At 39.9% G+C, this 17868-nt stretch overlaps 1 protein-coding gene across 4 annotated transcripts in view; it reads left to right on the top strand.

The window, feature by feature from the left end:
• Window positions 1–17868, top strand: part of kcnip4a (potassium voltage-gated channel interacting protein 4a) — a 125978-nt gene that overhangs the window by 22733 nt on the left and 85377 nt on the right. The window contains exon 1 of one of the 4 annotated variants that reach the window (XM_071477618.1): window positions 2712–17445. The exons of the other annotated variants lie outside the window; for them this stretch is intronic. Coding sequence (XP_071333719.1) covers window positions 17361–17445 — 85 coding nt within the window. The 5' untranslated portion in view covers window positions 2712–17360. Of the gene's footprint in view, window positions 1–2711; window positions 17446–17868 lie in introns of those variants that run through there. 4 annotated transcript variants of the gene reach the window in all.

Genomic DNA, 17868 nt, shown 5'->3' with positions numbered 1-17868 from the left:
GAGCAGCTGTTATGAATAAATTGAAGAACATAAGCAGCAGAAGCAAGTAACAGAAATTCAAACTCGATCAACTGGAAATCTTAAGGAAAGCAATGTCATGATGTCATGTTTTTGACAGCTGGTAGTGAATTGTGAATTCACAATATGATAAAATTGCATATACCGATGTCCAAGCTTTTTGTTGCTGATTTGATCACTGAGAACCTGCTTTGACAGGCAATAGTGAAGAACAACTCGGCAAATCCCCAACACGATCTATTATAACTTTACCACGAATCTAATGCAGCATTTTTCCATGACAAACATGTCATATGACACGTTTGTGAAAAGAGTAACACAGGGTGTGGGTACAGTCCCAGATGGCTGAAACAACCTGTCAACATGGGAAGAAACAGAAATGAGATTGAAGTCCTACTGGGAACATTCCAGTGAAGCTGTGGTCCAGTAGTGCACCTGTCTGCATATTGGTCCCAATTAACAGCAAATTGCAATTCTTCTGACATAACTGTCTTGTTGGATTAGACTATGTCTCAAGGTTACACACTAGAAAAATGTCATAATTTATCAAGCAAGCCAATTGTAGTTTTGGATTAGTTTGGATTGTTTTACTGCATTAATTGTGATAGGCAAGCTGTTTAATTGGCCCTGGAAAATTTCTTAACTTAACTCATATCAAAAGTGTGCAGAAAGGTAGACTGATATTGTTCTCATCAGCTACCAAGGCTAACAAGCAGCAGGATGAAGTGAAAGTCAATTTGTCTTGATTTAATGAACTAATTTGGCAAATTTAAAGGTGCACTAGCAAATATTACTTAAAAATAAAAAAAAAACCCAGAATTAACTGTCTGTCTGTGAGAGTTTTAATGGTTTCCTTTTTGCTTGTGTTAAGTTACCGGCTAAAAGAGGTCCTACGGCAGGGAGATATTGACAGGGAGACATTTGACATTTACAGATTTGCTAAATGAGATCATGATGTTAAGTGAACAGCAATTATACTGTAGTAAAACAGTCCATTAGGAAGTAAAAGCTCTGTTGCTGTAACCTTAATTCAGTACAGGACACAGTGATTATACAAGATCATGGAGTGGTACATTAGTTTGTTTCTTTTGCTTAAGCTTTAATTGTAGCTCTTCCTGTTTAAGAATACATACTGTATATGCTATGCACTCCTGAGTCAGACCTAATATGAATAATTAAATGATGGTAACTTGGCAAACTCATTAGGAAGGCAAATCACCACCCCGGTACTAGAAAAGATAGGCCGGCCCGTGTGACTCTCCTCTATCTGCCCAGTACAGTGATCTACACACTCATACAAATGCAAAGCTCTTCCCTGTTGTTGGACTTGAATTGGTAAAAGTTTAGCAAGAGCCTACAAGCTATGCAGGAGAAACTAAAGCACAAGTTGTCAAAATGTGAGAAGGTAGACTTTTTAAGTCAGAAAAGCCATTGAAATAAATATCTCACTCTGGGAGGCTTTAAGAGAGTAATTCCTGCCTTCTGGGGGATTTTAATGTTGCTGCCATTTGAATACTCTCCAAGTTTTGCCTTTTTATGTGCCAGTGATGCCAATATCCTGCAGTTGAGCCTGTATGCAAGATTAGATACTGTGGGAGTGGAAGCAACCTTTCAAGCCCAGCAGTGCAGATCACTGCAGCCAAGAGGGATATCTGAGCAGATACATGGTGGAAGGTGAAGAAGAGAAGACTGTGAGACAGACATTTGAGACAATGGAGAAGGTGAGAGAGAAAGGGTAGAATAATTAGCAGGAGAAACGGTGTAAGGAATAGATAAGGACAGTGCACGTACAGGAATAGAGGCAGAGACAGATGGCTGGAGGGTGAAGCTCTGTCCGAAATGGCAGAGGAAAGTTACATTTTACAGCTTGAAGCTGGCAGGCTGCAACAGAATGAAGAACCTGCTCCTCTGAGACACAAGCAGAAATCTGTTTTCGAGACTGGACTCTGCCACAGCTGTTCTGATAAACCTGGACATGTTCAACAGTAAAATGCACCTTTTATTAGCCTTTACTGAAACATTAATAATAGAGTTCAGTTATTTGCTGTGATATATTACACCAATTCACTTTATGAAAGCATAGGGCTACTTAAAGCTGGGTATGTCCACAATATTTTTATGCCTCTGTGCAGCAGAACAGCCATGGCTGGAGGCATTGTGTTTACTTGTGAATGCGATATCTCAGTAATGCCTTGAGGGAACTTCTTCAAAATTGGTAGAAACCTTTATTTGGGCTCAAGGATGAACTGATTCAAATGTCAAGGTCACGTTGACTTCACAAAAAGCATTTTTGACCTTGTGAATGTGATATATCATCAATGTCTTGAGGCAATCCCTTAAAATTTGGCACAAACGTTTACTTGGATTCGAAGATGAATTTGTACAGTTTTGGTGATCTGATGATGGTACGAGATGAAAAGTAGAGAAATCACCTCGGTGATTACAACTCAGCCCAAGAGGAACATGAATGTCTGTACAAATGTCATGGCAATCCCTGAAATAGTTGTCTATATTTAACAAAAAAAAAAACATAAATGTGAGCCCAATGGTGGCACTAAAGTAAATGTCCGGAGAGCAACAAAGTCAATTGGCCTTATCTTCTGGGAACCATGAATGTCTGTACAAAATTGCCATGTAATCCATCCAATAGTTGTTAAGATGTTTCAGTAAGGACCAAAGTGTTGGACGGACCAATGTTACTGCCACAGTGTGGCTATAAAGGGTTTTTTAGGAAGAACTTGTTCATATTTCTTTGAGATAAGGTGCTGAAAGATATATCACTGTGGTGTCAGTATTGAAATGGCTGGAAACATTGTTAAAAGGAAAATCCAATGATACTGAGCTCTTTATTGGACATATAGTTTAAACTATACTGAATGTCCAAAAGTCAGACTGAAATACAATTCATCGGTTTCCTTTGACCTTGGAGAATTACATTTCTACTGCTGTCAACGTACTGTGAAAGGAAGTTCACTTTGTTATTTTTATGTCATAGTGAAAATCTCTCTCTCACTGTGTAGCTGGAAATTGGTGTCTTACAAGTCCCTTGGTACCCCTGACCCAAGGCATATTCTTTTTAAATGGCACTTCTAGGTTTTTCTCACTTTCACAGAGAACAAGGCTGGGAATGTCTCACCCATGCAGCAACACATTAAGGGCAACTTCCATATTTGCTCCTGTGCTAATGGCAACAGCCCCATCCTTGAGGGAGGACGGTTGTCAGTGATCCCAGTGGACGAGGCCTATCCTCCTTAAGTAACCACTGTAGTTTGTGCATGTCAGTCCATCAGCAGACGCGCACCCTGCAGAAATTAGGTCAACAAACCACACCAGGCCTCCTGCGAGAAACCAAACAAAATGAGGTCATGGAAAAGAGAGGGCTCTCAGCTGGCCTGCAGAGCTTTTTAGCATGGCACAATATATGCTTTGTTATGACAGTTAACTCCATCTTAACACTAACAGAATCACTCGCCATAATAAATTGTCGGCATGAGTTCTTGCTGTGTGTTTGTTTGACATGATTGAACCTGCGTAAGTAACTCCTATTTTGGAGTAATACTGCTGGTTCATTACACACGCAGACTGTAGCAAACAGGGCTGAATTGGTGCAAAATGTTCAGCATCTTTTTTATTATTAAAAGAGACTGATACGTCTTCAACTAATTGCTTTACACTAATAACATTCATTTCATCATCCATAGATCGAAACTCATGCAAACAGAGTGATCCACAATGGTTTAGAACCATAAATTGAGGGACTGGCACCTTTTTGTAAAACAGAGCACATTAGCCCACCACATAATCCCCTTGTGATGCATTTCCTTGTACTTCTAGGAGTGCTTACTGGCAATCCACTTTTACTGATGAATTTCAAACATGATAGCCTCCCAGTAATTACAGTGCTAATGATCATTTGTACTGCATGGTGGTGAGTGTAATTTGCCCATTCCCGTGGCAGTGACTAAGTTGTTTTATTTTTCTCATCTTCAAGGCAGCCATTCAGTAAATAGCTTTTTGCGGGAGAGAATAGTGCTGTGCCCCCACTGCCCCTCGTGTTAAAAGGTTCAAAGGAAGGCTTCATGTGTAGCTGCAGAATAAGTGAATTAGAAGTTTGCTGATAGGATGAACATGTCATATTTTCACTGCAGTATTTCTTTCCTTCCACATCCTAAATCTCCATTATACAGCCTTTACTAAGTCACAGTTTAAATGTCATTTGAGCTCTGCAATAATCTTATTTCCACCTTATAGTTGATACCTTTGTGTAATGACATTTCTATGAAAAGATGATGCTACCGTGGAATTTATTTCGGCATCTTCAAAACAAAGATACTGGAGCTGGTACCTGTGAGGGATTTGTCAGCTTGTGTTGCAGAGTAAGGTAATTCTCCCACAGTAGTAGGAGGTGGCACTTTGATTGGCTTAGTGTGTCTTTGCTCTGGGCTACTTAATAATACACACTATACACCAAATCCTAATTGTTCCTTGGGGACCCTGAATGACTTTAACAATGTTATAATAGCAACTGTGATTTGAATATTGAGCAAGGTTATTTCATGCCACAGCTACTGTACGTAGTGGCCCTTCCATTTTGATTACTGTAACAATGTGGAGCTTACCAGGGACATTTTTCCATTGTAAATACCATTTCAATCATAAGAAAATATTATCTGGCTGTTGGAGTTCAACATGGCTGTGAGTTACAGTAAATTAAGTTTGAATATTTATATTTACATCAGCTGAGTAAAAATCATTAGAGTAATTAACAGCTTGAGTTCAGTAATGGTGATTGAAAATAAATAATCCCATTATGGTACTTTCTGCCCTATTAGAAGTATCTCCAATTAAATAGCTCTCCTGAGATAACTGAAGAATATACACAACAATTAGCATCTGTCTTTGATCCTGAGCAGTTATTCAAGCACCTGTCGGCTTTTATGTACATTTATATTTTATACAGACTTTACATAAATCCAGCTTTGATACATTTGTCTGTATTTTAAAGAGACATTTTGAGATACTAGATGAAAATATCAGCTGAGTGAGTTTTGTGAGTGAGAGGGTTTTTAAATGAATTTGAATTTCTTATGTGTAAATGGTAAATGCGGTAAACACTGTACCTACTAAAACCAAGCATTGTCATTGCAAGCATTTTGATTTTGTTGATGTTCACTTCCTGCGTTGCTGTAGATGCTTAGCCATGTTAAAATGGAGAGTCGAGATGATATTGTATTTTTACTCGACTGAAGACCCCGACTTTTCCTGTCAGACAGGATTCAGTCTGGTAGAATCTTAGATCTATGATCTGCTGTGTAATTCTGCCTTCACTCCTTTGTAAGTTCTCCCTCAGTTGCTACAGTTTCTGCATGGTCCATAACAATGGCAGTTAGTGGACCTTTGTGGTTTAGCTCTGAATTATGAAATAAAAAGCAGCCACACAGCAGTAAACCCAATCTCCTGCCTCATATTTTTTTCTCCCCAGCATCAAAGCTCAGGGCTAGTTCTGCTACATTATTAGTGAGCCAGCTAAAGGTGGCCTTGGTGAATTTGCTCCAGCACACTGTAGCTCTTATCAATGATTTACTGTGTCAGGATTAATGTTCAAACTCTCCAGATGTTCAGTCTATCCTTCGACGGTTTTGTGGAAAAATTTTCAAGGACTTTACAAGGGGAAAGTATTCAAATAAAACAGGGACAACATTTCCATGGCTGTGCATGAGATGATATAAATCCTGTGCATGTGCAATGGTCTTTCTTGGCTTTCATCAGCATGTTAACAAGGACTCTACCCCCTTACTTACTCTGCTTAGCCTCACATTCAGTGCTCCTGAGAGATTGAAAGAAGGCCGATTGGCTCCTACTCAGAGAGATTTACATAACCATCTCCCATATGATACCATATACAACAAGAGTTGTGCAGTTATTTGAAAATGTATCAAAGTAACAGTATTTAAAACAAGCATATTCAAATCATGAGAGAATGAGATGTTTCTGTTTCTCTGAGGAAAAGTTGCTATATGTAGCTTCCTACACAGACTGATCTGCTTGCCGAGCGCCTGGCCAGCATATCAAGATCGATGCCCTAGAAAATCTGTGATTTTATTCAAGCCCAAGATTTGCATCTAATTCCACACTATCTGCAACATTTTGAGCATTTCCTGAGCTAGAAATGAAAATAGGGAGATAAAGCTGTGTGTTTGGGTATTACAACTCATCTATCAGTCTTGAGTAGAAGAAATGCATTGTGTTTGTGTCAGTATTATGTAACTCTCAAGCCAGATTTAGGAGCTGCAATTCAGTGTGTTGCCCTTTTGAATCATCAATCATTTTTTTACATTTTAGCTTGTGATGATTTCCAAACAAGATTTCTAGTTGCTTTATATACATCTTTGAAATAAATACAAGAGCACATTTTGCAGCTTTAAAAGGAATTGGCAGATGACCTTAACAAGACCAGTTGTTCCTAACAATATGCCCTAATTGTCACCAATAAACTGATTCATTCAATCTGAAACAGGAATGATCTCGATCAGAGAAGTGTAACCAAAAAAACGGATGTTCTGAGATATTACCTTGACATTCAATACCGGGCCAACTCCATTTCAAACAGCACTCTACAGCATAAATCCATAATTTAAATGCCATCTACATTTCCCTGGTGACATGCTCTGCCCCCTTTTCCCTGTTCAGTCACCTGCAGAAAATAGTTTGAGATTCATAATGTCTGTGTCTTTGGTGTGCCATCATATTTAAACACCCGGCCGGCCTGAGGAAGAGCAAGTATGCGGGACTGACGCTCTCCACATCATTTATTGTTTTTGCTCTGTGAAAACGAATGCTGACCCCTCACTCAGTCAAACTGAGCGATGAGGCTGAGGTAGAGAGGATGACATCCTTGGGCTTGATGTGTTCATTACGTACATGTATTGTGATTTTCCTCATCTTTCCTCTATTCCTCCCATTTTTCATTCTCTCTTTCCTGCTTTCACCACCCTTCAGTATCAGAAGTATGCTCAGGCAGATGTAAAATGCCACAAAAAAATCCAACAATGTCCCCAAAATCTAGGGTAAAGGCAGATTTTTTTTTTTTTTCAAATTGGTAAAGATCAAGGACTGACTGTCTTAAAGAAATTACAAAAAAATGCCTACTGTACTGTCCAAGAATCAGTGGTGACATTCCGATTGATTTTATTTCTGGACAACAGTCACAATATTCAGTCAACTATCATATATGATATTCAGTTAATTGGCCAGCTGTTTCAACTCAAGTGGACTAACTCACAAACTTGTTTCAGTCGTGTATATTTGGATTCCATGAATAATCTTAAGGTTCTCTCTCTGTTTTGCCTCCAACTACTTGTATAATGTGTTTCCAGGTGGCCATTATATGTAGATCACGTAACAGAGAGTGATTGCATAAACACTTAGCTCCTTCAAGAATACAGCTGTATTCATTGTTATGTACAACGTTGGCATAGTGCTCACCAATACTACACACTGCTGTCCACTGGGTTGAAACTTGAGAGCAATAGCGTCACCATTCAGTGATGTTAGCTGTCAGATCACCTGCATCCATTATCAAGCTGAAAATGGTCCCAGTGCATTAACTTCTTCGCCCTCATATTATAACATATACAGCATCTTTTGCTGTTTGAGTTACACAGAAGCTCAGCTGCCCTGCCAACAGATGTGGGCAGAACTGTCTTTGGTTCAGAGGTGCATTGTACACACCAGATTGTATCATATTGTTGTATTAGATTGTGTTTTTAATGACAGCATGAAGACAAAACCATCACAATGTTTCTGACATTTTCGTCTTTGATTTGTGGTCCCAAATTGGATACACTGGCAATCTGATCTGTGTTCGAAGAAGTCACATTAGAATTCTCCTCAGCACTTTATTTGGCGTGATCCTATAGTGGTGGTCTAGCATACAGTCTGTTGGCAGCACTAGTGTGTAAGCATGAAGGACATTGTTCAGTGGAGGGATAATAAGGTGTTAGACCTCATAAGGATTTTGAGAAAGGCTTCAAGCTAAATTCAAAGCGGCTATCATCACCGTTCTGTTTGAAAGCATATCAAAAGAAATGGCTGAACAGGATCACAGGTGAATGTGGCTGCAAAGTCACTGCAACCTTAAGAACCTTTGGGATTGGTTCAAGCATCTAAAGAATTAACAAAAGAAGCAGTTTTAGCTGATTTTGTGCATGTGACCGTTTCTAGAGTGGTATTAGACACTGGCCACACAAAAATCATAATGTTGTGTAAAAAAAGAAAACCGATCTCAACAGGCCATCAGCATTGAGCATTAAGGCTTGCAGTGTGAAAGTAGCTTTTGTCAGCAGGCATTAATAAAAGACCTAATGCCCCTTGAAAAAGAGCTAGAAGTCAATTTCACCATTTCAGAGCCTGCAATTAAAATATAAGTGGGAAAAAATAAAGCGTTCATCTTTGTAGGGGAGGCTCATCCTGTAAGGGGCTAAAGTTTCTCTGAAAATAAGAGTTCTCCATTACAGGCCCCTTCTCAGCTGTATGTGAATTGACATACAAAGCGAGTCACCCTTATCAGCGTCTTGTTCAAGAGCCTTCATCTCCCCAAATAGCTCTGGCCAGATACTTGAGTGCAGATAAAAACGTCGCCCGTGGAGGAGTAGTGATAGAGATATACAGTACTGTGTTGTCCTCACCGGGAAGAAACTGAGATAGCATTTCAGGTTTCACTGCACTGTAATAAGTATCCCATCAGCAGAATTGTAATGAAGAGAATTAAATCAGTTTTCTGTAATGACCTTTTCAAAACAAGCTCTAGCTAAGTCTAAAGAATGATATTGACTGACAGTGAGGACTAACTGCAGTGGGCATCTTGATAAGCTCAATGTTGAACCTGCCATATGTTCAGTATGACAATCCATCATTCTGTTGTAATGCAGAATATACACACTGCGTCATAGAGGTCTGTAAAGTGCATACAAAGCAGGAGTATGGATTTAATGTGAAGAGGCATCCCATCTGCTTTTCTGCAGCATCCTAAGGGAGCAGTTGTGCTAACATTAGTGCAATGATGTCATAAGCAATTCATTACTGTCTTCAGATATCGACCTGGGTCTTATCTGCAGTGACACCCTGTGTTGTCACAGCTACTGTTTATCTTATGTTTCAGAAAAGCACTGAATTGTTTCACTTGACACAAAACTGTTCCCACCAGCAGCTTTTCCTTCAAGAAGACAAAGGTCTCTTTTGTCATCTTATTTAGTGTTTGAAGGTTCCAAGTGTTCAAGTGGAAGTAAACTTTCCTAAATGCTCCATTCACTGTTCTATACATGAACAAATCCAAATCAGATTTCCACAAAATGGTCTCATCACTAAAATACTTTAACATGCTGAGTAGCTCAGTAATAATATCCTATATCTGTAAGCAAATTAATGGGATGGCTTTAGTTGAGATTGTTTTTGTCTCCAAGGCACTTTAGCTTCATTAATCCTGTAATGATTTAAAGTTAACGGTTTTCCGCCTTTTGAATGAAGCATCATTATTTATGGCTGAAACAGCACACTTAACAACAGCACTTAGTTTATATGCATCTTTTCTCTACACTCAGAGCCACTTCTATCTAGTTCACTTTTTATTTATTTATGTATATAATGTATTTATATTAGCATTGAGAGAACATTTATTGTACATCTATAAAATATTATTCACATTTGCTGATCCACATTATGAAATTTGCTGCTTTTTTGTTTTGTATAATGCTTATCTGAATATTTTTGGTTGGAAAAAACAAGCAATTAGGAAATGTCACCTTGGGCTTCATGAAATCATGATGGGCATTTTTTCTCCACTTCTAGATGTTTTATAGGAAAGAAATGCTTTATTAAGAACGAAATGGGCATATTAAATAGAAATGAATATAGTTGTTAGTTTCAGCTGTAATTTATTTATTTATTTTGTATATAAAGATGCTCAGAAAAATGCAGATTGATCCATAATACGTAAACATGTTAACATCTGTATACCAGAGGACAGCATGTCCTTGCTCAGTTAGTCTTGGTCAGCAAGAAGGAGTGATTATCTCAGTGATTGGTTGTTGGTGCTCGTACTGTTTGAAGCCCAGACAGGCTCAAACAAGAAGCCACTTCTCTTTGATGTGAGTTCAGTCTTCACATTAATTCCCAGAATGATACCTTTTATGAGGAAGATGCAACCTTAATCCTGTGTTTTTTCGCTGGGCTGTTTGTCATCACTAGAGTCAAAGGCCTCCTTGGACATCATTGTTTTTTTTTTTTGTTTTTCTTTCTTCCAAATATTCTCTTAACAAATCGGCTAACCTTTTACCGAATGGCAGCATCTGTGTACTTCATCTCTCCATAAAGGTTACTATAGCAGCCGTTTGGCTTGATAGCTTTAGAGTGTCCTGCATCTCCCGAGGCAGGGCTCGTCTCTTTATTCTCTTCCATTTGCACAATCCAGACTCAATGTTTAAATCCATGTAGTCTTGAAAACCATTGTTTTACACTTTGGACCACTGACATTAAAATAAATAAATAACTAAAGGCTGCTGAGGTTTGACAAGGTGATATTCTATTACAATCCAGCATTTTAGACAAATCATGCCTTGAAGCAAAACTATACGCTTCGGGTTTAGAAGAGAGAGGTGTACTGCCTTGACTTGTATGAGTATGAGACATAAATGAGAAGCCCCACAGCTGACTAATCTGGTCCCTTCCAAGTTGATTTTTTAAAGCTGTACTTAAATTTTGATAAAGTCATTATAATACAGTCATTTAAGGCCAAGTGCTGAAAAATGTCTTTAATTTCATCTTGCAGCATTTGATCTCGGATTTTACTGCCTGTGTTGAAGTGGATATGGATTCAGAGATCATTTGTGATGCACATTCTCTACATTCTTCAAGATTTTTTTATTTATTTCTGTATTATTTCCCTCTATGACTGCCTGCCTCTGCTGTGAGAATGTCCCATATTGCTGTCATTGTGCGTGTTTGGCAATGATGCATCACATTACCTCCTTATTTTTGAGGCTCATGAAATTGTGTATTCAGTAAGTGATTCTGGGCAGAGAGCCCAGACTTAACTGTTCAATTTGAAACTGAATGCATCACCCTGAGTCTACAGTACATCCACTGTTTCCAGTTATTTCTCCTTGTACTATTGAAATCAACTGCAGTGGGAATGTGTGAATGTATGCAGGAAGTCTCTGAGGATTTATTCCCATATAAACCATTAAACACAACTGATACTGCAGTTAGAGTCTCCTCACAGCTTTCTCTCTACTCAGCAGAAAATCCTGTGTTGTAGCTTGGTAGCTCATGTTGATGAGCTTTTGTTTTATTGCGTGGTTTTCTAGTAAACAGCGATGCTTGGTTTTCCTCTTTGATCATAGTAGTGTTGCTTTTGCTCTGAATCGCTAAATACACTCAATCATAGAGCAAAAGTGGGGATTTGTCTGTAAACAATTTAATAATTTATCAGAAAATTAAATGTCCGCTCTATTTTGTAATCTTCAAATCGAATGGTTCTGGAACATTGGTCAGAGACACAACAATACATTTAAAGACATCACCTCTGGAAAATGGACATTTTTCACTATATCCTGACACTTTATAGACTGACCGAGTCGTCAATTTGTCAAGAAAATAATTGTCAGATTAATCCATAATGAAAAGAATCGTTAGTTGCAGCTATGTGCAGCCATAATATATGTTCAGATTGGTTTAATAACCCCAGGTATGAGGATACACCACTTAAAAGTATTATGTTCTGCCCTTAAACTGGATATTACATAGTAATGTAGTATATACAGGTGGGGATGCACCAGTCTGCACCATATTAAGAGGATCAGGTATTTACCAATCCAGCGTCACTGTCATTATGAAATTTAGTGTTTGAGCTCTGAGTTACACTCATTCAGTCACAGTGTGCTACTGACTCCCTGTCCTCATCTTACCTCAGACAGAAATGACAGTAATGAGATCAGTGCAGTGAGTTTGGGAGAAAAAGGCCACTTGCATCAGACTGGGAAAGAAAAAGCAGGCTCTTTGCATCCCTAACATCAAATTATAACATATTCAAATTATGTGCTTCTTTTGGAGCTCTTTGGTGAAGTTGTTGTTTACTTTGACTCCTCTTCCCGTACATGTTCTCATAAGGTGCTGATGGCGTGTTGGCGTTTGCTTTGTTTACCATAACTCAGCTAAGCTGTCTGTTGGTACTGAGCACTGCAGATATTGCTCATCTCTGTGCATGCTGGTTTTCAGCGATATGTTCATGCGCTGGAAGACATCACACTGCTGATGCTGCACCTGCAGGGTTCGGCGAGGCAGGCTTCTGTAGCTCTGCTGTTAATGAGCTTTCTTGTTTTGTCTCTTGGTGGAAATAACAGTTTAATCATCTCCATTTATTTTTCATGTCGTCTTCTGACAGGATGCAAATAGTGGAAGCATTATTTTATTAAAAACTAATTGATGTTAATTAAAAAGTTTCCCAAAAATATAACACTTAATGCATAAATTACCAACAAACTGTACAAATAATAGTGGTGGGTTAATGAGTGGATAAAATATAATTGTCTTACATTCACGCAATACCAGAATGTCCTGTCCTTTAGTTGCAGGAACCTGAAAAAAATCATAATTCAAATGTGTCCTCTGGTATATTGAACCAACATTATATGGGTGAGCAAGACTGTGGATGGGCATCTAGCAACAGAGTGTCCTGATCCACTGAAACAACTTTCAGGACCTTTTTTCTGGATATTGTCAAGCAGCCTGAGGTGAGTAGGTGGGGCACTTAGGCAGTGCAGTGAAGCACACTCCACTGCAGACGGGTACTTTATAGATTGTGGCTCAGCTCTTGATGTTCAATTTAGTGGCCACTTTCCCCAAAGCTCCCACTTTCTGCCCTGCCCTGATGGAGATGCACTTTTACACTGTGCTTTGTGTCACGGTGGAGCTAGCCTCTGTGTAAATTTATGATTTCTGTCTCGTGTGTTTAATGGCAGGCATAGCATGCATGCATCTCACAGTGGAAGTCTGTGGTTGTAAATGGTGGCCCCATGTTTGATGAGGAGTTACTCTCTGCAGTTTTCCAGCCAACCGAGCTGCTTTAACACAGCAGGGGGAAAAAAAGCTCTTGGTGATAATGGTGGCTGTCAGCCACAGGCACCTGCAGTCAGTGTTTTCTAGATAGATCAATATATCTGTCAACTTCTCCCTGAGTGGAGCCTATTTCATGTTCCTCTGTCATTGCTGCAGGGTGGTACATGAAAAGCCCATGTTTCATCAAAGTCTGCAAAGAAAGCAAAGTTTCTTTGGGACCTTATATTCTAGGTGACAGGGGAAATGTTGAAAGCTAAGATTCTTGGGTAATACACACCTACACCTTGAACTCTGATTGAAAACTTTTGTGCTCAAGCAAAACATGGCAGATAATTTGCTTGCTATTATTTTTTGCTTGTAAAATGTTGCAAGACAAACCACCTGAAGCACCTTCTGACCCTGGGAACCCACTTCAGAGAGGGTGTGCAGCCAAATCAACATTGTTAATATTGTAATAATGTTGCACACAACTTGCACAACTTTGATTTCAGCTCCCTCTCCGCAGGGATGGAGGTGAAATCAGTCCACACTTCATCAAGTAAACTCTTCTGGTAGACTCAAGGGTACTTAAGAACAGTGTCAAGCCAAATCATTCTGCGTCAAGGCTACAATTATAGCACAATACTTTGATGCTCAGTAGTTATATCTGTCTGTGCTGTAGAAATGAACATGAATATTTTCAGTTGAAGAAGATAGTGTTTGAAAAGGACCCTAAAGGCTGCGGATAGTTTAGTAAAACTTGAGATTGGGTTTCTTTTAATTGAGACTTAAAGGGCATTTAGATTGGCCTGAGATTTTTAAAGCTGAATTTTTTTCATTTTTTTTTTTCATAGAAAACCATTGATTAAATGTGTGATAGACACAAGGTGTTGCCGTTGCTTCACATGCTTTATTGAGTTGTTTTTATTATTCCAAAATTAATGGTCAAATACCTCTTTATTCCCGGGCAGCCCTGGCAAGAAAAGGTCCTCTTGGAAAATGTTTAAGGGGCGACTTCTTGTTCTATAAATCTGTTAAAAATATGACCCCTTTCTGTTCTCACATGCACATGTTTTGTCTTTAACCCATCCACAAATTTTAGCCTTTATGTTTGCATTGACCTCAGCTTTTAGCCTTGACCATACTCATTAAGGTAAACATGACTCATGTTGAGAGTTTTTCCTGACTGTATATGGACTTGGAATGTAGTGATTTGTTCCACACATCACGCTTCACACTCAACGGGGGGAACGGGAGGCCTTCAGAGTGATCTGTGTCGTACTTTTAGGAAAAAATATGACTTTTAGTAATAAGTGTGGTGTTAACCAGCAACATGTTGTACCTGAATGATGTTGTTTTGGTCAGTGTTAGTTTGCCAATCACTCAAATGAGCAGCAGGCCATCTGTCCACCTCAGAAACAGTGAGGTGAAAAACCTCACTGAACTAATATTGTCAGGGACACTTGCATGAGTTTGCATTGTGTGACCTGAAAGTCCTCCAGTGTAGCTGCTCCCAGGCACCTACATGGAAATGATGGGCTTCAGGGATGCATTTGTGCAGGAAACATGGATGGAAGTGGAAACCAGAGGCTATGTGACAGGTGATGGAGTTGCACAAATGTCAAGTGTTCTCAGGGGGTCAGAGAGTGGGCAGGGCTTGCAAAATATGGACTAAATGCAAGTCTGCAAGCATGAATGCACTAGACACAGACACAAATGCACACTTTGGCGTTGGACATGTTTTTACATTTGCAGAGCTGCCTGTAGAAACACCTGTAGCTGCCATATCTTTAAAAGAAAGACTTGAACATGTGATTACAGCTTAAGAGTCTAGCAGCAAGGCTCTTGTAACATTGCTACACAAAGCCAAGTAGAATTTTATGAGCTAAACAGGGCTATGTCAGAACAAAATAACTGCCTTATCTCATGTTTTCCTGTACAACACTGGACTGTGGGTAATACAGGAACTAACTAGCTCTGACCGACAGAACAAAATACTCCTGCTCTTTTATTTCCACGCATCATCAGCTGGTGAGGATGCTAACCTGTCAGCTTTAGCCCTGCTCTTTTTGCATGATATCAAGTATGTAGTCATCAAGCACATATTTAAGACCATTTTACAGATTTACTTGTTTCTAAACTAGTAAACTGGACACAGTTCTCATCCAGCTTGTGGAACTAACAAATAATAACTAGCTAGCTACCATAAAATATACCAGGAACAGTTGTCTTTTGAGCCAGCAAAATTAGCAGTCACTAGCAAGGACTGATGAGTCTGGTTTTGTCTGTCACTATGTTTTTTCCAAGAAATTATCAAGAATTTTGACTAAATCTGCTCGGTTTCTCACTGCAACCCGGACTGAACAGGTTTAGCAGACATAGCAACAGTAAATGAGGGTGGCGGGTCATATTGAACAGTCAATTAAAAGTGTCTCTTCTTTAGCAAACAACGACTGAAAAACTATTTTGAAAGTGCTTGTTCCTTTAGATTTGCATGTCATGTCCCCTGCCAAAGTTTGTGAAAGCAAGTCATGTCACACAGGCACTGCTACGCCCCACAGGTACCTTATAAATTATTCACCTAATTGAGACACTGCACTAGATCTCTGTGCTGCTCTGACCCACTAAGAAGTTTCATGCTTCAAGACCTTGAAATCAAGCATACTTTTTATTCCTGCCTGTTGAACAATCCAAAGTGTGCGTGTGTGTGTGTGTATGGATGTGTGTGTGTGTGTGTGTGTGTGTGTGCGCACATGCTCACATAACCCGCTAACAAGAGCTCCAAGGTCAGAGTCTGCAGATACTCTACATGGAGCAGGATTCACCAAAATAGACCTGCCTCTCTTGTCAAGTGACCTGTAGAATCTCAGCCCTGTTTCACAGCGGATTTAAGACCAATCTTATTTCATACCTGCACCTAACAGCCTGATGGATGTGTAATAATGAGAGAGAAAAAAAATGCCTTTCAGTGTTTTCCTGAGAAAAACCATCTCAGTAATACGACTGGAAACAGTTAAAGGTTTGAGTTAATGAGAGGCTTTTCGGATGGGAGGGCTTGGCATTGATAGATGAGTGCAATTGAGGTACAGAGTGGGCTAATTAGTGGAGAAGATGATGCACTCGGCTGTTCCTAATGTCATCACAGACGCTGGGCGTAGCCTGCCAGTCATTATTAATACTGACCTTGACATTTTACTGTCGGAAATCTCACCCACCTGGACTCCACTGCTTTCCTCTCTACCCTCCTTCTGTCTGGTGACTTTTTATTCTTACAGTGTATTTGTCATTCCCTCAACTACTTCACTTATCTGTGTCTCAAGAGCCTACAGTGTGCCATTAACACAGTCCATTACTGTCACTTATTGTTTTAACATTCATTTACGCATCATGCACCAGGCCCGTAATGTACTGTCATTGCTGATTCATTGAGGTGGACACTTTCCCCTTAATTCTCCTTTATTTCTCTCCTCCTCCTCCTCCTCCTCATATGCTTTCTATCTCTCTTCTTCTTCTTCTCCTCCTCCTTCTCTCGGGCCAATCAGGCCACACCTCCATGGCAACCGTCAGTGAGGGTAAAACATCCACAGATGGTGCTGAGTAGAGCGAGCAGCAGGCACACTACGAGATCAAGTGTGGGAGTGTGTATTTGTTTGTGTCTGAGAGAGACAGAGAGGGAGAGACTCATTGGATAACCACTGTATTGTGAAGCCAAAAGAGTAGTCTGTAGTAACACAGAGGAGGAACAGGAGCGTGTTTGCTCAGAGGAGTTGCAGGAAAAGTCTTAGGAGAAGGATTGAGTGTTGGAGGAAGGAAAAAGAGACTGAGAGAAGTCCTCCCACCTTTCCCAGAGAGCAGGAGGTAAACCGCCGGTAAGCAAATATTAATGACCTGACAAGAGAGCACACAACATCCCTGTGTTGATCAGGCAGCCTTACCCTGGAGCTGCGCAACAGAGGAGCCCGGATACATATACACCCTCAGCCACACGCGTGCAAGACAAGTCCCCCTCGCTGCTTTCCACTCACTCATGATCATCACTCCGGCCACACGCAAACACAAGGGCCACGCTGACACAGCCAGAGGAGTGGAGAATAGAAGAAGAGGACTCTTGCTCTGTTGTGGGACTTTGTCAAAGTGAGAGGCATCACTGGATTTTTTTTATTTTTATCATTTATTTATTTTTTTTACCTTGAAATCAGAGTCCTCCTTTAGTGCTGACCCTTTCAAAGCCCCCCTCACAAGGAGCAAAGATGAGCTGCAGGAAAAGGTGCAAGCGGGAGATCTTCAAGTTCGCACAGTACCTGTTCAGACTCATTACGGGCACGCTCAACACCGGTAAGGCCCCTGGTGGACTTTGAGATGCGAATTTCGCCCTTCTGCGTATTTCCATTTGAGGTTGATTCCCTTAAATCAGCAGAGATTATTTTTGTTTGGTTCAAACTTCTCCACTTTATTCATGTTTTCATAAAATTTGCTTATAAAGTTAACATTTCACACCCGAGGCTCTGTTAGGACACTTGCATACCATCAATGCCTCACACTATTAAGGTTTTGTCTAGACTGTATTTGTGCCTGCAGACACAGCGTGAGAATTGTGAAGACTATAACCCATTCTGCATCATAGTTTGTGTGAATGTGCGTGCATGTGTAAGTGTAAAGGGACAAAGGGGCAGACTATGACTGGAGGCTAAGGTAAAGGTGAAATCATTAAAGTGAAAAAAAATGCAATCAGCTTCTTCTGCAGTCTGCATGTAGTGT

Source organism: Trachinotus anak, unplaced genomic scaffold (assembly GCF_046630095.1).
Source record: "Trachinotus anak isolate AG129_WGS33_773 ecotype Australia unplaced genomic scaffold, CSIRO_AGI_Tana_v1 ptg000005l, whole genome shotgun sequence".
Taxonomy (NCBI): domain Eukaryota; kingdom Metazoa; phylum Chordata; class Actinopteri; order Carangiformes; family Carangidae; genus Trachinotus; species Trachinotus anak.
The sequence above is the reverse complement of the archived record's forward strand: the minus strand, read 5'-3'. Positions and strand labels throughout refer to the sequence as shown.